The sequence below is a fragment of the Lygodium microphyllum genome, chromosome 22 (assembly GCF_053477565.2).
Source record: "Lygodium microphyllum isolate KBCC chromosome 22, Lygodium_microphyllum_v1.1.10, whole genome shotgun sequence".
Lineage (NCBI taxonomy): Eukaryota > Viridiplantae > Streptophyta > Polypodiopsida > Schizaeales > Lygodiaceae > Lygodium > Lygodium microphyllum.
The window spans coordinates 39,981,612-40,006,526 of NC_141156.1; the positions used below are offsets into that span (position 1 = coordinate 39,981,612).

The following is a 24,915-nucleotide window of genomic DNA, read 5'->3' on the forward strand; positions in this document are numbered from 1 at the left end:
GTTGTCAACATTGTCAAAAGGATGGCCATTATGAGGACAAGTGTCAATCTAAGGCAAGAGGCACACATCCAAAATCCAAGAATCAGACCCCCCACTCCAACCGGGTAACCCCTAGTAAGGGCACTCCTGAGGCCAGACCCACACTGCCACTAGTCAGTCATCAAAGTCGGCGAACTACTCACCTCCAAAGGGTTTGTTTGACTAGTCTGCAGAGGTCCACATCGTCTCCTTAAAGACATAGGATCCAAGTCTCATTCATATTTGCAAGTTGCCTCTTGATGAGGTACTTGCGAAGGCCCGCTCATCATAGCCAAGCATCTCAGCACCTGTTTGGCTTGTGGACAGTGGAGCTATCCATTACATAACTCCTATAGTGGACATTTCCATTTCCCAAGCCCCTACATCCAAGAGCGTTCGTGTAGGAAACAACTCCTTTGTCAAGATTCAAGCCTAGGGTCGCGTCAGTTTTTCCACTAACCAAGGTCCAGATCTCGCTTTGTTGGATGATGTCTATTATATCTCCCAACTTGAAGTGAACTTGTTGTCTATTCCGTAGCTTTGCCAGTTGGGGCAAAAGTAGTTTTCTTCACTGCGACTACAGTCAAGGTCCTAGACTCCAAGGCCTTTCCACATCTTAGTTTAAACTATCTCGAGAGGTCCATAAAGCATGTCAACTAGGTGAGCAGCATCGTACACCCTTTCCTCAACAGTTTGTCACTCGTACTACTAAAACCCTCAGGCTCATTCATGTAGACCTTTGTGGTCCCATATCCACTGCTGCCTTAAATGGCATGGTTTACTTCTTTTTTATAGTGGATGATTTCTCTAGATACATGTAGACATACTTTCTAAAGCACAAGTCAGATGCCTACACTTATTTTAGTACTTGAGTGTTGCTGGTCCATAACCAAATTGATCATCGTGTGGATACTATGAGGAGTGATTCTAGTGGCGAGTTTACCTCCCACGAGTTTCTCGAGTTTCTATAGGAGCAGGGCATTGCACATCACCTCACCTCTACCAACTCCCCAGCACAGAATGGAGTCATAGAGCATAGGAACAGGTCAGTCATGAATATGGCACACTCTATGCTGTTTGCAGCATAGCTTCCTAACTGCCTTTGGGTTGAGGCTATTAACACTTCTGTGTGCATCTTTAATAGACTTCCGACTACGGTGGTCCCTAAAAAGACTTTGTACGAGGCATTCTTTGGCTCTCGGCTTGTTATTTCTCACTTCAGAGTTTTCAGTAGTCGTGCTTATACACACACTCCAGATGACAAGATAGGAAAGCTCACCCCTCGAGCTGATCTCTTGATTTTTGTGGGCTATTCTTCCGAAGCGAAAGCCTATTGTTGTTCGATCCTGGAACAAACAAGGTGATCATTAGAAGGGATGTCATCTTTAATGAGAGGAACATAGTGCAGTCCTCTGCACTTGACTCTTCGTCCTCACCTTCACTCACATCATTTGAGATCATGCCTACTGAGCCAGGTCTATTGCACGCTCCTGACCTTTCTGCAAATACTTTAGCCACCAAGCCTCCTTTGTGAGACCCGTTACCTCACTAATACCAACAAACCATGCGGGATTTGGGGATCCTTCCACCGGATTTCACTTTGGAGGGCCTTATAAGGTCAGCTTAGCTTGCTCCTCAAGCTTCATTTGCAACACTATTTACAGCTGAATATGTTGCATATTTTGAGATGAACAGTTGGCAGAACAAGATCCTTTGTGGCGTGAGGCTACGAAGAAGGAACTAGATAGTATTGATCGAAATGGGACTTGGACATTGGTGCACTACATTCGAGATGACAGACTTAGCTTTGTTGTCTTGTTTCTTGGGAATGGAGATTGTTAGATCCGAGGGAAGTATCTTTCTGTCATAGTAGAAGTATGCCATACAACTAGTGGAACAGTATTGGACTGATTAGACACGGCCAGTGGCCAAGCCTCTTAATCCCACTATCCATTTGTACAAGGATACCTCAGGTCAATCTTTTGATGCTCATGCCTATCGTTTTGTTGTAGGAAAATTACTTTGGTTGATTCATACTAGGCCAAATCTTGCATACTTAGTTAGTTTACTTAGTCAGAATTTTAATGCACCTAGAATGTCTCATTGGATTACTTGTCGTTGTGTGTTAAGATATTTAAGGTGTACCTATAATTATGAACTAACTTATGGTCATGGTTTATGCTTACAAGGCTACATGATTCTGACTAGGCATGCGATTCTGACACCTAGCATTCCCATGGCAGCTACCTTTACACCTTGGGCACAACATCCACCTCTTGGGCTAGCCGTAAGCAAGAGATGGTGGTGGCTTCCACGATTAAGGTGGAGTATTGGGCTCTCTTTGATGGTGCTACGGAGGCCATCTATAGTTTCCTTTGCGAGTTGCCTACAGTTGTCTATTGCGACAACCAAAGTGCCATTGCCCTTGCAACCAATCCTAACATCACCCCTCGAATATGGCATGTGGCGGTTCAATTCTATTTCACCAAATAGCAGGTTGAGCTAGGCATCATTCGTCTAGAGTTTGTGCCGTCCAGCTATAATTTTGCAAATATTTACCAATTCTCTAGTATCTTCTACCACGGAATCGGCTTGGATACACCCTTCTCTACTTCTTCAAATTGGCAAGGAGGGTGCTTTCCTCTTACTTCTCCTTCTATTTTGAAAGGAGACGGTTTCCTTCTCTTGATAGTGAGAGTGATGATGCTTGCAAATTTTCAGCTTCAAACATTTATTTTGTATTGTACATTATGGACATTTATGACTTCATCCACACTGTCAAAATAACATGATTGTAAAAGGGCACTTAGACAAGTGAACAATTCCCGTGCGAGGGCACTATCCAAGTGACATTGTTGCGTCGCATTCTGCATGATTTTAAAAAGAAATGCGATCCTAGAGAGTTACTATGTCCCACATGCTAAACTCTAATTTGGTCGCCCCAAACTTTCTACAAATAGGCATGCAACCCACCACTCTCCCTTAATCTCATTTTTGCAGGTTTCAAGTGTTGTATCTCTGCTGCCCACACCATGTTCACCGAGGACGTTGTAGTCTGAGTCTTCCATTGTTGTCTGCTACTATCTAGCACCTAATTCCAGCCTCCATTACCCACATCCAACTGTCGCCCACTACTCTATCACTGCCAAACTTGCATTTGCTGCCAAGTGTCCATCCCCAATTCTGCTGACGTCATCATCTAAGCCAAGTTTACAGTCACAGGAGTCTCTAGAGTTGTTGCTATCATCCACATGCTATTGTTGTTTTTGCCATCTCCAGCTCTCACCCAATTTTCTCTCTTCTCAGGTACTTGTGTTTTTAGTCTTTCTCTCTCTCTTGCACTACCGTCTTTATCAAATCCAACCTTCCTTGGTTGCATTTGTTCATATTCGACACATAGAGGTTGCCTTGCTGCATTTCAGGATCCGTTCGGAGTACAACACACTCTCCACCTCATAATCTCTGCCTTGATCCCAAAGATACAAGAGTTCGAGGTTCAATATTCACTGCATAATGTGTTTGCTATATGAGCATTGTATAATTAGTATTCATTCACTTCATTATTCATTGCGTTCACTGTCTTTGAGTTACCTTAGTTGTGTTCTATGTTTATCAGTCTATGCTTTGTCGTACAATTGATTGTGTTTCTACATTTATAGCATTTCTTCCTACCGCAAAGGCATTTCAAGGGCAGAGTTGTGCCTCATGATTATGAGGCCTCGGATACGAAAGATCCATGCTTTGTCATACAAGTGGTTTTGTGTTTCTACATTTATAGCATTTCTTCCCACCGCAAAGGCATTTCAAGGGCAAGCAAGGAGGTGGTGCCTCCTGATCATGAGGCCTCAGATACGAAAGATCTCTCTTTAACTATCTTTGTTTCCTTCATTGGAGGGGACTCCTCTATTCCATTGAGGAAAAGCCATTCAAGTGATGCTATGCCCAAGAGTCAAGCGACACATGCCCAAGTAATGGGCCAGGTATCCAGTCCTCTCTCTTTTCTTGAAGAGAGGCAAAGGCGAGCCGAAATAGAGATTGCACATAGAATAATTGAGTGCAATCTCTCTTTTCACATCTTTAAAGTGGATCAATGGAAGCGAATGGTAAAAGTCATGGCTACTATCGATGGTCCGTGCAAGGGATGGTACAATGTCCCATCACATTTCCTCCCTATTGACCCTACATGGAGAAATGTATCATCATGAGTGGGAGTGCTCTCCTACCCCTTCTTATATTTCAAGCTCCTATAAGTTTACTTGGTGTCCAAATCTTCTTACCTAAAGGAAAAAGTGGTAATGCAAAATACATCTAACACCTAAGGTTCATGGGTAAGCAAGATGGAAGCTTTTCAACGCTTGCTTGAAGGAGGTGGATAGCACTCACCCCTTCACATGGCAAATGGAGAGGCTCAAGATTCTTCATACATACGCACACGCGCATGCATACTCTCTCTCTCTCTCTCTCTCTCTCTCTCTCTCTCTGTGTGCAAAGGAGACTCGGAAGACTTCAATACAATTACACCCACAGTCCACACGAGAGCCTCTCTCACCGCCACAGTCCACACACAGACAAGGAGTACTGATCGATCGAGCCATTCAGCTTAGCTGATCTAGACGTCCTAGGCCTCAACATAGACACCGATGACATCTTCATAGGCGGATACAAGGGATTATTGCTCGGGCTAGAGCTAGGCCCTCCATACCCACATGAGATTGTACCATTTGAAGCTCATTGTTACTAGATAGAGCTCTATGTTTTACACATAGCCATAGTTAGTTTCCTTTCTTATTTTGCTTTGTGCTAAACATATCTTGCCCAGACAGTTGTACCATCATACCCATGATTGTAACTCATGGTCTCATAGGTCATTTTGGGCTTTTGTAGACGTTAATATATCATTTCATTTCATTTCTCTCTCTCACGTGAAGAAGTTTGAATTAATGTATAGAATACATTAGGCCTTTTCGCCAACCAAGCACAATCAAAGACCAGTTGCAAATCCTCATGAAGCTAGAAGGTTATGAAAACACCATACTACAACCATGCATGGAGCAGACACCTCTCTAAGTATCGAGCCAGCCGAAACTATGGAAGCAATCTGCCATAAGAGCAAACCTCACACATGATCACATGACCACGGATGCCCATCACCTTCAAAGATAAAAGCATTGAGAGTCCGCCAGATGTACTAAAGAACAATCCATCACATGAACTGAAAAAGGCAATGATAATGGGACTGTAATGTGGCCATCACCAGCATCTTTCCCAAATCCCAAGAATGGATGGGCGTTCTCTGACCTATCAGCAAGGTCCATACTTGGGAAATGGAGTCTTAAATCTATTTGCCAACTGGGCAAGAGATCAAAAGATAAGCCAAGGTTGCATTACACGTAGTACAGAAGATACATCTACCACGGGGGATCTTGTGACCAAGAAGCACATCCCCAATGGGAAGACCCCCAATAAGAAGCCTCCAAGGTGTGTCTTCTTTGCAGCAACACCCACAGGTAGTATGGCACTAGCACTATGCAAATGCCATGGGCTTGGACAAGTTGCAGCATTATTGTTGTCCAATCTCCCTTGAAATTGATTTCTTGGGTGGTAATCCTTCTACTCACAAGGAATATGATGTCATCTGTGCGGTAGATCTCAAGTTTGCATCTCTTGCAAGTATGAAAATTGGCGATGCTTCTTCAGAGGGTGCACTAAGCTTTAGTAGGGGACACCACCAAAGTTTGGTTGTGCCGACCATGGAGGAGTATCAATAAGAGAACCCCGTGTGTGTCTTGGAGGTGGAATTCTCCAGTCCACACTTGCAGGCATCTTTTGAAAGCAGTTCTCAGCAAGATGCAAGAATGGATTGCTAATTAGACCCTTACTAGGTGATCAAGAGACTTCTTTGGGGCGTTTGATTGTTGATGTCAGATCAATGGTTCTCTAGTTTTCCAAATGCTTACTTGGAGTGATTGGGCTTTTGGCCAATGACATTGTCATGGTGGATATTTATAGTGCCAATGGTAGGCACTCAAGAATGAGGACAGTCGTAGAAAGAAGGCGACAGTGATAAGTTTTAAGTACCCCCTATAACGAGCTAGAGCCTCATGGCAAACTTCGAGAGGCTAGCTGCACATTCCTGGATTCAATAGTGCTTGGTAAAGATGGGCTTACATTTTGCTGTTTGAGCAGTGGCCTACCCACCTGGTCGATATCCAATGATGTCATAACAAAGCTCACCCCATATCAGCATCATCCTTCATGCCAACCGGAAGAGGCAGCTTACTATGGACATGATTGAATGGCATGTATCACATGCAGCCTGCTTCCAAAAACCGCAGAGGCACAGCTAACTGCTTGGCTAATGGAGACCTACTCTGTAGCTCACTGACCAGTATCAGCCCCCTCCTACACCCTCCAGCTAGTATGAGGGAATGAACGACTCCCTCTATACCAGCAGCCAACTATAACCCCAAAACAGAGACTGTAAACCTGGAATCACATAACAATGGACAAAAAGAACCACAGTATTAATGACGTAATATGTACTCAAGAAGTGTCAATATCAAGCCTACTCTAGAAAATATATGTGGAAGATATTGGATACACCCACCTTACAATATTTTTCACCAAGAAATTACCTGAAAGATTGCATCAAATCCCTTTCCTTTAGTCTTTAAGTATGCTGAAGCCATTTCACACCGGACACCACCTGTGCAATACCTAAAAGCAGCAATGGTAGAAAGGGTGTTTCAAAAATCTTGAAATCTGCATATCCAGCCTCAAGAGAGAGCATATAAATCAAGTAAATTGAGGGCGAGTTGAATAAACATAGGAAGAAGAATGTTGCTAGACAGGCACTACCATGAAGAAGCATGAAGATATTAACAAGTTTTCCAAACATTCGCTTTTGTCATTTTCTGTTTCTTCTAACTATATAATTCCAAGGTGATAACGTCCTACATGGAGAGACAATACATAACAACCTCTTAGGCCAGAGATGGTTATTGGAAAGTGTGCTATCAAAGTCTCAAAGATGAATACCTTCAGAGAGGAGAAGTTCAAAAACAGTTTTCAATTCTTTCAATCTAGCTAAATAGAACAATAGGCTGACATAATCTCACCTATCAGATATGGTTGCTGGACAGTATGAAATGAAACCCTAAACTCCTTCCTAACTTATTGCAGCAATAAAGAAACAAATCAAGCTCAATACTTCACAATATGTTGAATATCTCATTGAAGAAAGACATTTCTGAATCTGATTTCTAAATAAACGAAAAGAGAATTTGGGCTATGACCACGCATGTTCTAGGGTTTACAATGACTGCATTTGTGACAGTTTTTGTCTTTTATTAAGAGATGTATATCCATAGTCCCAAATCTCCTCCAAGAAGTTAGAATGTTGAATTTTGGGATTGCTTGGATGAGTCTCCCTCTTAACAACATACAATTTGGATCTCTGGTGGTTGGCTGTTTGGAGACAATGGCTAGATTACAACTCTAGCAGCATTGCCAACTTGATCACGCCTTTTTCATTAAGACCTAGGTTGAAATCATAGATGAGACTGTGTGTCTAATTGTATCTCAAGGGTGTGAAGATATGCTAGGGTTTGCACTGAGGAAACACAGAATGTATGACCAAAACTGAAACACAAAGACTCAAACAGAGACAACCAAAACTCAAACGTTAAACGCAAAACGCAAAAACCCAAAACTCAAGCACACAAACAAACACAGAGAGAAGAAAACTCTGAAGTGAATGAAAGCTGTAAATGAATATAAGAGTGTACAGAATACCCAAGGATAGAGCAATGTAGTCTCGGAGAGTGACGTCCACCGGAGATGGATCCCAACTACTATGACCACCAGTCGGAGTGCAACAAACACCAAACGCTGATTACCAGAGTATCAAGGACCTGTGGCGACAAGAGGAGAGGTGTTTGCTGATGTAGACGGCTTGCTAGACAGCAAAAATACAAGTATTGCAGAAGCGTGTTTTAGCTCAACAATCCCTCTCAGGTCCAAAACTTAGCCTAAAAGGGAAGCCTGGCAATGTTTACCACAAGGCATCTCACCCCAAAGCAACCAGGGCATTGGACAAAGGGTGCACGTTGGTTGCCCATTGGTCTACAAAGACTGTAGAGGTGATGGTTATTTTACCAAGGCAGTCCCAGTAGTCACCCCAGAGAGGACAAGGCATCAGACAAAGGGTGCTCATCAGCTGCCCAATGGCCTACCAAGCCCTACAAAGGCGAATGGAACCACATTGAACCTTTTTTTTGTTTATTTTTTTGTGGAAAGTCCATTTTAAGGGTGGCGGCCAATTGAGTAACAGTGACCCAGAAGTCGAGAGTAGGGATGTGTGAGAGAGAGAAAGAATTTTCCTTTAGAAAATTTCTTGTGTGTCTTACTCGCCTCCCAACCAAATATACCCTATTCCAACCTTCTAATCGGGTCTCTAGGGCTTGTTTTCATGGTGCACCCTACTGGTGTTCCAAAATAGACAAGTCCTGCCCAATTTAGCAAGAAATCTGAGGGTATCCCCCAAGCTTCGGACCTTGGCACTTCTTGCCCTTGTCCGAGACACACTAATTAATGGCCGTCTTGGGTTGCTTGCCCGACTGAAGGTTATTATGTCTAACATTCTCTCCCCCTTTCAAAAAATCATTGTCCTCAATGATTAGTGATGGGAAGTGTCGTCAAATCATAGCTTCAAATTCCCATGTAGCATCAGTAACTAGTAGACCCTTTCAAGCAACTAGATACTCGTGGGGAGTACGATTACGCAACCGTTTCTCTCTCCGATCTAGTATCTTGTTTGGTCCATGGTCAACAACTGAATCCTATTCCTGCAAAGGTACCATACCATCAATTAGATTATCATCACGTGAGATATACTTTCTTAATTTGCTAACATGAAACACTGGATGAACATAGCATCCGGGAGGAAGTTCCAATCGGTAAGCTACATCACTTGGCTTCCGAATAATTTTCCACGGTCCACAATATCTTGGAGATAGCTTTGGACATTTGCTAATCGATAAACTAGACGACTTGGCTGGTACTTGGAGGAAACTTTTTCTCCTAATTCAAAGATCCTATTTGACCTTTTCTTATCTGCAAAATGCTTAGCCCTATCAAAAGCTTGCTGTAACTTGGCTTGAGCAATTTTAATATTAGCATGTATGTCAATAAGAAATTCTATCGCAATTGGGTATTTCTCATCTGACCTTACTGTACTAGGAAAACCTGGATTCATTCCATAATTTATTTCAAAAGAAGACAAACCTGTGACCTTATGAGGTCTGTTGTTATACGTAAGTTCTAACAAAGACAAATGCGTATCCCAATCTGTTCGTTTATCAGATACATATGCTCTCAGCATGTCTTCTAGTATTTGATTGACTCTTTCTGTTTGACCATCTATTTCTCGGTGATCACCACTTGACATGTTTAGAGACACATTTAAATGACCAAAGACATGACGCCAAAATTGACCAGTAAACCTAACATCCCTATCAGACACAATGGACGTAGGTAGACCATGCAACCTAAACACATGATCAATAAACAAATCTGTGACTTGTGGAGCTTTCACACTTTCGTGAGTGGCATAAAATGAGCCATTTTACTAAAGCGATCCACTATCACTAGGATAGTGTTTTTTTGTCTCTGGGTTCTAGGTAAGCCGACAATGAAATCCATGGAAATACTTTTTCACTTAGATTCTGGAATTTGTAATGGCATTAGCAGACCTGGTGGCTTCACCCTTTCTGCTTTATTAACTTGATATTGAAAGCATTGTTGGGCATACTGGCAAACATCCCTGGCCAACTTTGGCCACCAAAATGTCCTTCTAACAAGCTGTATGGTCTTATCAATACCAGGATGTCCTGCACAAGGCACATCATGCTTATCAAACAAAACTTTATTTTGTAGTTTCCGTGCACTAGGAACACAGATCTTGCCTTTTCATTTAAAAAACCCATTGTCAATTGAAAGGTTTTTAAATGAACTTGCCTTATAAAAAATAACAGTAGCAATGAGCTTTCTAAGATTGTAAAGCTCATTTGATACATTATACGAGATAATGCATCAGTAACAACATTATCCTTACCCTTCTGGTATAGAATTTCCATATGAAATTCTTGCATCATTTCAGCCCATCGAGCTTGGCGCCCTCGAAGATCTGGTTAACTACAAAAATACTTAAGGGTATGGTGATCTGTATAAACTTTAAAATTTGCACCATATAAATAGTGCTGCCAAACTTTAAGGCAATGAATAATAGCATAAAGCTCTTGTTCATGAACTGACCAATTCTGTTGGCTTGGGAAAAGCTTCTTGCTTTCAAAAGCTACAGGCCTGCCTTCTTGGCTAAGGACTGTACCTATCGCGATGCTACTTGCATCTATTTCTAAAACAAATGGTTTCTCAGTATCAATTATCTTGAGAACAGGGGTAGTAGAAACTACTTGTTTCATAGTCTCAAAACTTTCTTGTTGCACTGATATCCACACATAGGGCACCATAGCTTGCAATAAATCTTTCATAGGAGCAACTATATATGAGTATGTGTATATAAATCTCCTATAGAATCCTGACAATCCCAAAAAGGAACGAAGAGCTGTTTCATTTTGGGATGTCGGCCAGCTAAGTATCACAACAATCTTCTTGGGGTCCATCTTGATCCCATCAGCAGATACAATATGATCTAAATACTCTATCTCTGCTAAACATAGAATCATCTTGTCTGGGTTAGCATAGATTTTTGCTTTCCACAAAGTTTCAAAGACTGTCACCAAATATGGCTCATGTTCATGGATACTCTTACTATACACAAGCACATCGTCAATAAAATCTACAACGAACTTGCCCATGTATGGTCTTAGTAAATCATTCATTAACATCATAAAGTAGCAGGAGCATTTGTTAAACTGAAAGACATAATCAAATACTCATATTGACCAAATCTTGTTCTAAAAGCAGTTTTAAAAGTATCTTCATCTCTTACTCTAATCTGGTGATAACCACTTTTTAAATCAATCTTACTAAAGATAGAAGCACCACCTAGAGCATCCAAGAGATCATCAATATGAGGTATAGGATATCTATGCTTGACAGTTATTTTATTTAAAGCCCTGTAGTCTACACATTCGAAAAGACCCATCTTTCTTTTTTACAAGTAAAACAGGGGCTGCAAAGGGTAAAAAGCTAGGTCTAATCAATCCTTTGCTTAAGTACTCATCCACCACCTTACAGACTTCATTCTCCTCTTGTAGACTCATCCTGAACGGGGGTCTAGCAACTGGATTAGCTCTTGGGATGAGCTCAATCCTATGCTTCACATTCCTACAAGGAGGTAAGCCAAGAGGTAGTTTAGATTTAAATACATCAAAAAATTGGGCTCTTATTATACTTAATAAGGCCGAAGGGATACTTGTGGAACTTCCACCTTTATCCGTGTCATCTTTTGACACACATTTAGAACTATTTAAAATATAACAAAAGTAAAGAGACTTACAGTCAATCTTAAGCACCTTGGTCATCGAGAGAATTTTCACTTCTTGGCGATCTGGTTCTCCACGAATCGGCCCTCGTGCTCAAATTGATAAATATGAGAAGAGAAGTCAATGATAGGTCTCTTCTTTGCATGCCACTGCTTGCTCAACACTAGGTCGAATCTTGCAAGTCATGTAATTTCAAAATCCAATCTGTTCTCATAGGACTGGATCTCTATACAGGGAGGTCAACAACTCGTTGATCCCATGTCTCTGTATCCATCCAGTCAGCTAGCTCTACCGAATAACTATATTTTGAAGGGGTAGTCTTGAGCTTCAGCTTCTTGACGAGATTAGAGCTAATAACATTATGTGAAGAGCTCGTATCAAATAAAATATGCACAGGGCATCTTGCCACTATGCCTTTCATTACAATGAGCTGAGTGTCAGCAAACTGCTACCCCTTTTGTGCCTTAGGTGAAAACACTGCATCTGGCACAGTTGGTACTTTCTTTGTTACTGTGACGGCTAGGATCCGTTCATGATAACCAGAGTCATGTGGAGGTGACTCATCTAGGTCATCTCTCGCCTTATCCACATCCTGCATTGGATTAAGCACCATTTGAGCACTGACTCTTGCCTTCTTACGACAAGTCTTAAATTTATGCTGCCCCAAGCATCCATAACAAAGTCCTTCTCTCATTGCTTTCTCCCTTTGCTGTGGAGTGAGCATGGATTTATTGTAGGCTCTCTCAGATATAGCAGATACCTTCCTCTTGGTACCTGACACAATCTTGATCATATGCACCTCTCTAGTGTCCTTCGCACAAGAAGCACTAGATGCAACTATAGGAGTAAAGGCATGGCGTGCACCTCTAGTCCAAGGAAATCTCTGAGCCTTCCCATCTTCAAGGACCAATGCAAGCTCCACTGCCTCATTCAAGGTTTTACATCTCTCCTTCTTGACAAGTGGCCTTAAGGTTTCTTTTAAGCCCGTGACAAATTTATGCACTTGCAGAAAGTCAGGAATATATTCAGGGATCTTTAATAGAATCTCTCTACACTTGTCCACATATTCCTGGATAGAGTAGCTCTTCTGAGCTATGAAGAACCACGCATCTAGAGCCCTTGTCCGCTTAAATGCAATCCAAGTAGACGGCTCTGCATGATCCTGCTCAATTTTCCGCCACCAACGGTGAGCGGCATCCATGAGATTATATGTAGCTTATTGTATCTTTAAAGCATCCTCATAAATATGGCATAACTTAAAACACTGCTTCCATTTAGAGAGCCACTATTCCACCGCATCTGCAATCCTTTGTGCCACCGTGCCATTGAACTTAGGCGGCTTAAGTTCCTTAAGCTGCCACTTAGCTTCTGGCAACGGAGGAACGACTACGGAGGAGTCATGTACAACTTGTGTGTCAGGCATACATGCATCAGGTAAACTCTCATCTAAAGGTCTCTTGCCTTTATCCAAAGCATTTCGAGTTAAAATTTGCATTTGTTCAAGCAAAACTTGCATAGTGCCTTCCAAACTAGAAAGACGATTATGCACATCACTAGATGAAGAGGGCAACTCGTCATCATGCCTAAGAGGTTCTTCCTCTACATCAATGCCGTTCAAAGGCCTATCTTCAATACCTGACATGATTGATTAATTGATGTTTTCTTTTTTTTTTAAAGATTCATAATTCAAACCAAAAAAAGCAAGGCAAATGTAAATACAATGTACTTTCCAAAAACTGCTATGTTTCCGCACAAGTACTATCCACAAGAAGCATACATGTCAAAAGCAAGCCTCTTTGTACATTTCGAACAAAAGTACAAAGTTGATAAGTCACCAAATCCTCTTTGAAACCATGCATAAACATCCAAATGCACAAAATCCACACTCTCAAGCATACATAGACGCACTCAAAGTAATGAATTTTAAGCCCCAAAAGGTAGAGATAATGCGTATCTGGCACCACAAAAGCAATTTGAAATGTCCTCGCCAGTCAAAACCAGAGGTCAAATATGCTGAAATTTGATACTCATTGATGCAAGAAAACCACAAGAACTGACAACACTTGAATCGGAGTCCGTTGGAGCCCAAAAATCCCAATTTTTGCCCACCTCCAAAGGTCACTTTGGTGCGAAATTTCGGAAGTGCTCCCAAGCTCAATTGGCGATGATAATACTTCAGAAGCTTGCCTTCAAATCATTCTCGAAGCTCGTGAAATCGGTTTGCAATTTGGATGTCGTACCAAGAAGTTATAGATCTCAGAAAATGTGCTCGGAAAGAGGAGAAAATACCCTTTTTTTTTTTTACAAGGGGATGGAGGGCTCACAAGCTTGGTAAAAAGGGGATTCTATCCCACATGCAGAGTGCCACAAGGAATTTACCAAGGATAAAAAGTGAAAGGGAGATGGTTATTCTCTCAAGTAAAAGAGAGAGAGCTCTCGTGTGATGGAGTGTGCCTTGGCCTTGGTGGTGCTATTTGCCGCCGCTGGCTCACATGATTGGCTCGCTGGGCTGCCGTTGGGCCTTGTGGTGGGTGCCGCCACCTGCAGAGAAAGAGGCTTTTCACGTTGCGTTGTCTTCTATGGTGTGTTGTAGAGATGCCTTCACATTGCCCACTCCTATGCGCTCTCGCAACTGCAGCACGATCTCACCTATGTGGCCGTAACAAAAAACCCCCAAATCTTTTTTTTTTTCAAAAACTTCAAAAACCCACTAGCTCTGATACCAAATGTGAGAGCAAGAATAAAATTTCTTTTAGAAAATTTCTTGTGTGTCTTACTCGCCTCCCAACCAAATATACCCTCTTCCCACCTTCTAATCGGGTCTCTAGAGCCTATTTTCATGATGCACCCGACCGATGTTCCAAAATAGACAAGTCCTGCCCAATTTCGCAAGAAATCTGAGGGTATCCCCCGAGCTTCAGACCTTAGCACTTCTTGCCCTTGTCCGGGACACACTAATTAACGGCCATCTTAGGCTACTTGCCCGACCAAAGGTTATTATGTCTGACAAGATGATACACCCAACACATCATAAAACAGTTCAAGCTTGCTTGTACCCAACCACTCGAGGATATCGATGACAAGGGAAAGGTGATAAAGTATCATGTAAATAAGGATGGTGGTGTAATCCGTCGGTGGAAACAGCTTAGGATCCATCCAATGGTGCTTAACACAATGGGATGCATAGTATGCCTCATGCTTAAGAATGTTCATGTAATAGGTACCACTTGGACAATGTCCCTCCTAGGGAAATTGTTCACTTGCCCAAGCGCCCTAGTACAAAGATGATGAAATCATGTAATGCATAGGGGAAGGTACAACAGGAGGGGAAGGCCGATGTTGAACACAAGTGCTGAAACCTGTAGAATGCCAAGAAGGGTAGGAACCCTCTCTCAACTTGGATGTTGAGGCCGAAAAAGGAAGAGGAGCCACAGGATGTCGGTCTTCGTGTGGTGCTGAGAACCATGTGGATGAAAATGATGAAGCATCCCTACTAGGAAAGCAAGGATAGAAGTCACCACCATGCTACATGATCCGTCGTAGGAGGGGAAGCCTCCATGCTGGTAGAAGAGCAAAACTCCAGGTAGATGGAACCATAAAAGAAACAGCGCACATCTCCTTTCTCCAGCTCAGAAAGGATTGGTGCAAGCCTATATGTTAGACCTACACTGAAATACAAAACTCTGCAAAAGAGATCAAAAAAACCTGCAAGCACAGAGGTGAGTAGTAAGATGGTCCAAAAAACAAATCTAAAAATACAAAAAATCAAAGCTAACTGCAATGCAGTGAGTATGTAAGTATGCAGCGGAAGTCTAGAAAGGGAAAGGCCAAGTGTATAGCCACCATTGTGTATGGCGAGGCAGGGAAGGGATTCTAAAAGATGGAGTGCATGTCCTAGGAATGGATATGTAAAGTGCAATAGATGAGTCACTAGCAGACCAATCAACCAGATTCTTCACGAGTAGTGAAGGAGATAGATTGCTAAGACTTTTTGTGTGCCATACGTCCAACTGCCATTGGGGTAGATGGTGCAACAGTAGGAGGCGTAGCCCATTGGACTAGCCAATCGGAGTAGAGGCATCGCAGTAGTCTGCAGTGGTTTTCGAGAAGAAAGACCCTGGGCCTTGGTTCAATACTCCTCATCTACATGGCCTAACCTCTGCAGTATGTGGAAAACCTATTTTTCTTAGGAATTTGCTACGAAAGGAATCTTGTTTCTTTGGTTCCATTAGAGAAAGTGTTGTCACCCTTGTTTTGGCTTGCCTTTGCATCTTCCGAGTTCTTGCTACTCTTGGTTTTCCCTCCCAAAGAAGAGGCCACCAACCCTCACCCCCTCACACCTTAGAATGGATATGTGTGGAGGACTTCTTGTGGACTTAATCGTGCAACCTCTTGTAACCCAAGAACTCGTAGAAAATCAACAACCTAGGTAGTGAGATAATGTGTTGGATAAATCAAAGTTTTTGTTGGACAACTTGTTCAAGAAGAACATGATGTGATCGTCATCTGACTTCAGGGAGCCAATAGTGGCAAACTCGGCGAGTAACCGCCGGTATTTGGCAGTTTTTGTTATAGACTCGCTGATGGAGGATTTGGAATTGGCGCTTGGCTTTTGAACTGTCACCAGGTGGTGATACTTTTTGCAGTTGCTTTCCTTATTTACTTATATAAATATTTTATTTTTATTTTCTTTAGTTGCTGTTGCTTTTTACCCCTAGAGTTTTCTTGGATTAAGCCGGGATCTTTGCATGGCTAGAAGAGGCAACCATTGGGACAAATTGGACTAATGGTTTGTCTCAATCTTAGGACCAGTTCCATATTGAATGGGCACTGAAGAATAGAATGCCAGTGATTTGGGACTATGTGCTTAGCCACTGGAGATACTGCAGGGACAATGAGCCTGGCCAAGACAGAAAATGCACATGTGAAAATGCTCACAAAATAAAAGTCACTGGAACTGAGCCACATTACACTTTTTGATGTGATTGCAACGATAAAAGTTGCTCAGAGCAACTTGAGATGCAAGGGTCACCATCCCTAAAATTTAGGGAGTTACTATTTTTGGACCCTAGAACCTGTTCGCGCCATTATCATCATTTTTGTACGAGGATTAATTCTCTAGTTTGTGCCGAGGTCAAATTTTGCACCAATCAAGGAGAATTTTAGACCAGAAAGTTTAAACGGGTGAATTGTTACATGTATGCCATGTGGCACAAATTTCCAAAAGAGAGAGAGGGAGAGAGCATTTGAAAAAAGCGTAATAGGCATAAGGGGCATAAGGGACAAATCTAAGAGTGAAGTTTTGAGAAGCTGAGGACAGATTGCTGCAGTTTCATAAGCTATGGAAAGTACTTCGTCTCCGACTCATATACGGAGGTAGAGCTTGCTCCCTCTGGTCAACTCTCTCTCTATTCTCAAGGGAAATGCTTTGCATGATGGGCTAATTCCATCGAAGATACAATTCTATGTTTTCTTTGCACTTCTGCTGAGGCAAGAGCCTCACTGTCCAGGTTCAAGAGCAGCTGTTGGCTTCTCCAATGCAAGAACTAAAGAAAGTAATGACCATGCCACACAGGAACATGGTTTTTCAGCTTTGATTTAGTGTTGTTCTGGACATGTTGGATAGTAAGAATAGTGAATTCAAAGATCTGCAGACTGCAATTCTGCACATGAATCATTGAGTTTTGGTCACAGAAAATGCTTTCCTAAAAGGGATGTTGTTCTAGACATGCTGGACAATAAGAACAGTGAATTCAAAGATCTGCATACTGGAATTTTTGCACATGAATCATTGAGTTTTGGTCACAGAAAATGCTTTCCTAAAAGGGATATTGCTCTGGACATGCTGGATAGTAAAAACAATGAATTTAGAGATCTGCGGACTGCAATTCTGCACATGAATCATTGAGTTTTGGTCACAGAAAATGCTTTCCTAGAAGGGATGTTGTTCTGGACATGTTGGACAGTAAAAACAGTGATTTCAAAGTTCTACAGACTACAATTCTGCACATGAATCATTGAGCTATGGTTATAGAAAATGCTTTCCTAAAAGGGATGTTGATCTGGTCATGCTGTATTGTCCTTATGCAGCTAGGATTTACTCAGAAAAGATGAAAACCAACTGTTCACAAGTTATGTATTTTGAAACATTTCATTTTGGACATGTTGAACAGTAAGAATAGTGAATTCAGAGTTCTGCAGACTGCAATTCTGCACATGAATCATTGAGCTATGGTTATAGAAAATGCTTTCCTAAAAAGGATGTTGATTTGGTCACGTTGTACTATCCTTATGCAACTAGCATTTACTCAAAAAATATGAAAACCAACTGTTCACAGATTATGTATTTTGAAACATTTCATTTTTGTAACTTTCCATCTTTTAATTGATAAAGAAATACCGAGAGGGGCGCCGGTCTTCGGGGCCAATCTAGTTGAGCAAGGGAGTGAGGTCTTTGTGTTTTTCGTGTGTGTGAAAAGACCAGGTATTAATTGAAGGGACTACCGCTCTATATGAGTCATACACCAGTTTCACGAACAACAGCTCAAAGTGAGATATCTATTGGAAGGAGTGTGGATGGTAGAAGATAGAACGCCAATAATTTGCAAGACAAGAATTCAACTGAGTGGAAGGGCAGCCTCCTATTTATAGATGTGGATCCTCCCAAATTAGAGTTTGACTTATGAGACATAGACAATCTCTAGGAAAGTTTAATAACTTTAATAAAAGATTGGTAATGTTCTCAGGTTGTGCTAATCAATTTCTAATGTATTTTTAAGCTCAACGTTCCCTCTCAAGCCCAAAACTAGTATCTAGGAGGGACTAGAAAGCGTAGTTTAGCCTATAGGATCCCAAGGTTTCCCACCCCAAAGCAACTAGAATATCAGACAAAGGGTGCAAGTCGGCTGCCCAATGACCTACTGTCATGAGGACGTGAAAATTTGATGCTTTGCTTATGTTTAATTGACATTTGATTAAAGGATTAATCAAATGTGCAATTAAAAGATGCACATGTGAGGTGCAAGCTACATTTTCACCGTTGAAGGCCAAAGGACCCTGTGAAAAATATGGGTGTCAAAGGCAAAAGTTGTAACAAGTTACACTTGTTAGATTCTAGGTGAATTTTGGTGTCAGTTTGCCCCTAGGACCTAATTGGCCATTAAGTGTCAGTGGTGACACTAGGGACTAGGCATTAATTAATGGATTAATGCTTGTCCAAGGGTCAATTAATACATGGGACCATTTTGGGTTGCAAATGGCCTAGCCAATTGATTTTTGGATGGGCAAGGTCAATTTTTTGGGCATGGATTAAGGGCCGGATTAATTTTTAGAATTAATTGATTCTAAAAATTAATTAAATGACTGGAAATTGCTGAAAATGGATTAAGAAAGCTGCTACTTGGCAAAACTTTCCCATGCAAGTGGGGGAAAAGCTAAATAGGCCTGAAGGGAGAGGGAAATCTCGTTTTTTCATTTTGGAGCTATTGGGGAGAGGTGTTCGACTCTTGCTGCTAGCTTTTGGGGCCATTTCCCAACCATTGGAGACCATTTTGGTGATGGAGATTGCATATTCTTAACCTTGGGAAGCTGGCAATTGCTGCTGATGCACTTTCTCCTAAAGATCACAGTATTTGATACTCCTATTGTTGTTGGTGCATCCGTTTGGGGCTATTACGCAGGGCAGCTGCTGCTGATTTTGATCAGTTTTTCGCGACAAATCTCAGAATTTTCTCTCTCTACAGCATTCTCTCATCTCCTTCGGCCTATTCTCAACAATTCTCAGCCATTCGGAGGAGATCTCAGCCATTTTTGGTGGGCTGATCTGTAATTTCTACAATAAACCCTAATTTACAACAGAAATTAGGATTTGGTAGCCACCTTGAAATCTGTGCCATAGATTGAAGGCTCAAGGGACTGAAATCAACAACTAATAATTGAAGATTATCAAGGGATTTTAGGAGCCAACCCATCCCAAATTGACTTGGGGCAACATTTGGCCAGCCAAGGGTCAAATTGAAGAAGAAGTCCTGGGTGAATCAAGGGGCAAATAACCCAAAAGGCTTGCTGGTCATTTATGACAACAAGAGCAATTGGTTAGCAGGAGGAGATTGAAGAATCTCGAGTTGTACTCCTTCCAATTGAATAAAAGCTAAAGAAATACCGCAAGGGGCACCAATTTTGGGACCAACAGGGTGTCTATTGTCCAAGAATGTTATGGTAAAGTGTGTATTTAATTTTATATGCATTTATTTATTGCCGTAATTAACTCTTAAATCAGGTTATCACCACCTATCCAAGAAGGGAGGCTAGTTTCAAGGTTCCATTGCCGGGATACATCAAATCTCTTGATTTGGTAGGCCCGAGGCACCTGATTGCAAGCCAAAGCTTTGTGCTAGTGTTGATCTTTGTGCTCAGCTGAGAAATTACAGCAAGATGTCTTCATACAGTGGGATGCAATCAAGCAGTAATGATGCCTCTCATGATGCACATTCACATGGGGAAGAAGGAAATGCAATGCCTGATCTTCGACAAGGCACGAATCATGGACAACATGCTGAAAATGTGGCTAAGGCCAAGATGTTGAACCCTCAATGCAGAAAGAGGATGATGATCAACAAGGGGAAATGGAATTCGATGATGCATTCAAGAATCGAATGAGGACAGCAGCCAATATCTTTGCTGAATTGGCAAAAGATCCTCAGTTTTTAAACACTCTATGAAGGACAACAAGGGCAAGAAGAGAAAATCCTTTTCTAGAACTTCGGGACAGCAAGATGCACCGAAGAACAAGCCAAAGCCTTCTCAAGATGCTCCTAAAGATGCTCATGGTGAAAAGCAGTTGGTGCCAGTTGGGTAAGAAATGCAAATGCAAGTTCATGATATAAATGCTAATCCTATGGTTTTTGGACAGCAAGGTTTGCATGAGAATTTGGGGCAGCCAACTTACCTTGGTGGTAGCACAATTTTTCATTCTATGGTGGGTGAGCGACTGAATGTGGAAAATGTATGGCACACCTCCCCATAATTTTCAGCAACCAATGCATGGCTTGCATAACCCAATGCACTCGGGTATGGCTCATGAAATGCATAATCTGATGTATGGCGGCATCGGTATGATGCCTGGTGTGCAAAATCACGCATATGGGCAAGCATTGGTACCCCGTCGTGCTTTTGGGGCTCAAGGAATAAGTGTTGGTCATGCAAATGCTCTGTTTAATGCTGGCTATCATGGAAATACAGCAAATGCACCCTTTTTGTAACAGCCCGTATATGACAATTTGACCCCCATAGGTCCAACAAGGACTATGATAAGGGAAAGTAAAAAGGGAGCAGCTGATCACCATGGATGTGTGTTATATTTCTTAAAGGGTGATTATGTATTGCTGTGTTTTGAAAAGTCAAGGCTGAAAAAGATGAAAGGGCAAACGAGAATGTATCTACAATTTCGAATGAGGAACTATGGACCTTTCCTGGTGTTAGAGAGGATCAACAATGTGGTATATCGGCTGAAATTGCCTCTACACTTGCGGATACACTATGCCTTTCATGTGAGCTTGTTGAGGCATTTTTATGCTGATGTGTCTAAGGATGTATCTGCTGAAATTCAGTCCAATGTAGAGGAGCTGAATAAGATATTGGTATCTAAGCAGATTTTGGGACATAAAGAGAAAAGGTCAAAGGTAAAGCTTCCATAAGCTATTGGGTGAAGTTTCATAACTATTCACCAATGGATGCTGAATGGATGAAAGAGGATGACTTGGCAAACCATCCTTAGTTGTTGCAGCTTTACCTTGATGCCTTTCAGTTAAAGCCGACTTTGGATCGGGCCCTTTCAAGTTCAGCAAGGCAAGGGTCCAGAGTACCACCTGATACTCAAGGGGGAGGTAGCACTTCCACTCCTCCAGGAGTGGACTACTCTCGTGTATAGTGGATCTCGGATGTATTCAATATGCATCCAAGGTACTGTGCCGACAATATATCTGCCATGAGGTCACTATTCAGTGTACTAGTCATTATAGTATGTATGCAGATGGGTATGGTTTTCACTGCAGCTCTGAAACTGTACATTTGCATCAGGTTATGATCATGAGAAACTAATTACTGAGTGCTGGTTTTCAGTGTATGGTTATTAGTTTCAGTGGTATTCAGCTGGTTCTATGGACAGCAGCATGTATATTGAATGCCATTGACAATTCAGACATGGTTTCGGCTTGGTTTATGCTTTATTATGGTTGTGTAGTCAGCACTATTGAGAAACAAGAGTTCGGGATGCATCCGATGAGTTTCTGGCAAGAGTTCTGGACTATTGTTGAGCTTTATGCTATGTTTATGCTGGCTGAAAATTTTCAGGAAATGGTGGGCATATGAGATAGTTAGCCAGCAGTGGCCAATGTTGTGTTGACTATGATGCCTTGTGAAAATTCCAGTGCAATATTGTTTGCTTTGACACCTTACAGTGCAATCGAGGACGATTGCAAGGATTTCAAGGGAATGGTCTGTCACAAGGACGTGAAAATTTGATGGTTTGCTTATGTTTAATTGACATTTGATTAAAGGATTAATCAAATGTGCAATTAAAAGATGCACATGTGAAGTGCAAGCTACTTTTTTACCGTTGAAGGCCAAAGGACCCTGTGAAAAAGATGAGTGTCAAAGGCAAAAGTTGTAACAAGTTATACTTGTTAGATTCTAGGTGAATTTTGGTGTCAGTTTGCCCCTAGGACCATTAATTGGCCATTAAGTATCAATGGTGACACTAGGGACTAGGCATTAATTAATGGATTAATGCTTGTCCAAGGGTCAATTAATGCATGGGACCACTTTGGGTTGCAAATGGCCTAGCCAATTGATTTTTGGATGGGCAAGGTCAATTTTCTGGGCATGGATTAAGGGCTGAATTAATTTTCATAATTAATTGATTCTGAAAATTAATTAAATGGCTGGAAATTGCTGAAAATGGATTAAGAAAGCTGCTACTTGGCAAAACTTTCCCATGCAGTGGGGGAAAGGCTAAATAGGCCTGAAGGGAGAGGGAAATCTTGTTTTTTCATTTTGGAGCTGTTGGGAAGAGGTGTTCAACTGTTGCTGCCAGCTATTGGGGCCATTTCCCAGCCATTGGAGACCATTTTGGTGATGAAGATTGCATATTCTTGACCTTGGGAAGCTGGCAATTGCTGCTAATGCACTTTCTCCTGAAGATCACAGTATCTGATGCTCCTATTGTTGTTGGTGGATCCGTTTGGGGCTGGTACGGCAGGGCAACCGCTGATTTTGATCAGTTCTTCGCGACAAATCTCAGAATTTTCTCTCTCTACAGCATTCTCTCATCTCCTTCGGCCTATGCTCAGCCAGTCTCAGCAATTCTCAGCCATTCGGAGGAAATCTCAGCCATTTTTGGTGGGCTGATCTGTAATTTCTGCAGTAAACCCTAATTTACAGCAGAAATTAAGGTTTAGTAGCCACCTTGGGATCCGTGCCATAGATTGAAAGCTCAAAGGACTGAAATCAACAGCTGATAATTGAAGATTATCAAGGGATTTTAGGAGCCAGCCCATCCCAAATTGACTTGGGGCAGCATTTGGCCAGCCAAGGGTCAAATTGGAAAAGAAGTCCTGGGTGAATCAAGGGGCAAATGACCCAAAAGGCTTGCTGGTCATTTATGACAGCAAGAGCAATGGGTTAGTAGGAGGAGATTGAAGAATCTCGAGTTGTACTCCTTCCAATTGAATAAAAGCTAAAGAAATACCGCAAGGGGCGCCAATTTTGGGGACAAGGTGTCTACTGTCCAAGAATGTTATGATAAAGTATGTATTTCATTTTATGTGCATTTATTTATTGCCGTAATTAACTCTTAAATCAAGTTACACCACCCATTTCAAGGAAGGCTGGTTTCACCTACCACACACAAACAGGCTGCATTTTGCAATCTGCCCCAGTCATACAGCTGCCATGTCATCATTCGGCCTGCGATTTGCTGCCTGAACAGTATGTACAGCTGTTACAGCAGCAGAGCTATTGTCGCTAGGTAATCTCACCCCTGCATTTGCTGATTGCAGTTGCTGCCTTGATCATCCACTACTGCCAACAGCTGATAAGTACTATATCAAAGCTATCGTGGTCATCAAATCAGTCATGTTCAGTCTCAGCCCTGCATTTTTGGGACAGTGCAGCTAGCACTGGTGTTTACAACCGCTAGTCACTATTTGGAGGCTGCCTGCTGCATTTCAAGATCCATTCAGAGTATGATACACTCTCCAACTGATCTCTCTACCCCCGTCCTTTAGGAACACATGAGTTCAAGGTCTTGTATTCACCCTGCATGGTGTGTTTACCGCATTGAGCATTGTATTGTAGATTCTTCATTCTTCTTTTGTGTTCATTGTCTCTAAGTTACTATTCACCTGGTAGTTCTATTGTTATCACTCTGTGCTTTGTCATATATTGATGTTTATTTTTTGTGTTCGAGTATTTCTTCATACGAATGGCATCGCTTGCTTTAGTCTAGACAAATCCCCCTTGCTGGGTGGAATTTTACACTCAAGTTAATGGTCCAATAGGTGGTTCAAATTTTGTGTCAAATTTTGAATTATTGGAAATTATCCACTTGACCTCTTGGTGTGCGTCTTAGGATTGTTCAATGCATAATAATGGCATACATTTAGGTCTTTCTTGGCCATGGACATTCTTGGGAAAACCAAGACAAATAGGAAGTGCCTTAGTTTGATGGTTGTCACTACAATGTGTTTCCCAAAGATGCATGGTTTGAATGTTCCAAATAATCTCTATCATGCATTAGTAGAAGAGCTACATTGTTGCTACAATTGGTGCAACAAAAGCAGCCTTGGCCTATTGTACTAGTGGTATTAACAATGCAAATTCTGAAACCAGCCTTTTGTAAATGGATGCTCTCTCACTTGCAAGTAGTTTTTGTCACCTTAAGGGCAAGATATCAGGCTGTCCTTTCTCAACTAAGTCTTTCAAAGTTGGTGTTAGATTCTTGTGCACCACAAATGGGCTCCTCAACAAATACAAGCAAGCCACTCTATGGGCCTAGAAAGTATTGATTGGAGTAGAGTATTTGTTGAACAACTGATTTTTCAGGAGCAGAGAAGAGCTTGCTCTATTGCAAGAAAAAAAGAATTAATTATATCAATGATGTGGTTGATGATCAAGATCATGTGTTGTCCTTTGTGGCTGCTTCAGGTAGAAATGATTTGTGGGATGCACCCTAATGGAGAATTAAGGATATTCCATCTCTGTTGCAGTGAATTGATCCTTTGAGTTAGCAGTCCAAGCTATTAGATCAGGAGTTTACAACAGGTTACTCCTGTTTGTAGACCTTTGCCTCTTCCTACATTGACTGATAAACAGTGTATCTTCCTGTTCTCTC

General features: G+C 41.7%; 1 protein-coding gene across 4 annotated transcripts in view; it reads right to left on the reverse strand.

Moving 5' to 3' along the window:
* Positions 1 to 24,915, reverse strand: part of LOC148017057 (rhodanese-like domain protein) — an 84,471-nt gene that overhangs the window by 12,012 nt on the left and 47,544 nt on the right. For all 4 annotated transcript variants that reach the window (XM_087662778.1, XM_087662777.1, XM_087662775.1 and 1 more), the window contains exon 4: positions 6,654 to 6,735. In XM_087662778.1, the coding sequence (XP_087518904.1) occupies positions 6,654 to 6,735 (82 nt within the window). The remainder of the gene's footprint in view (positions 1 to 6,653; positions 6,736 to 24,915) is intronic.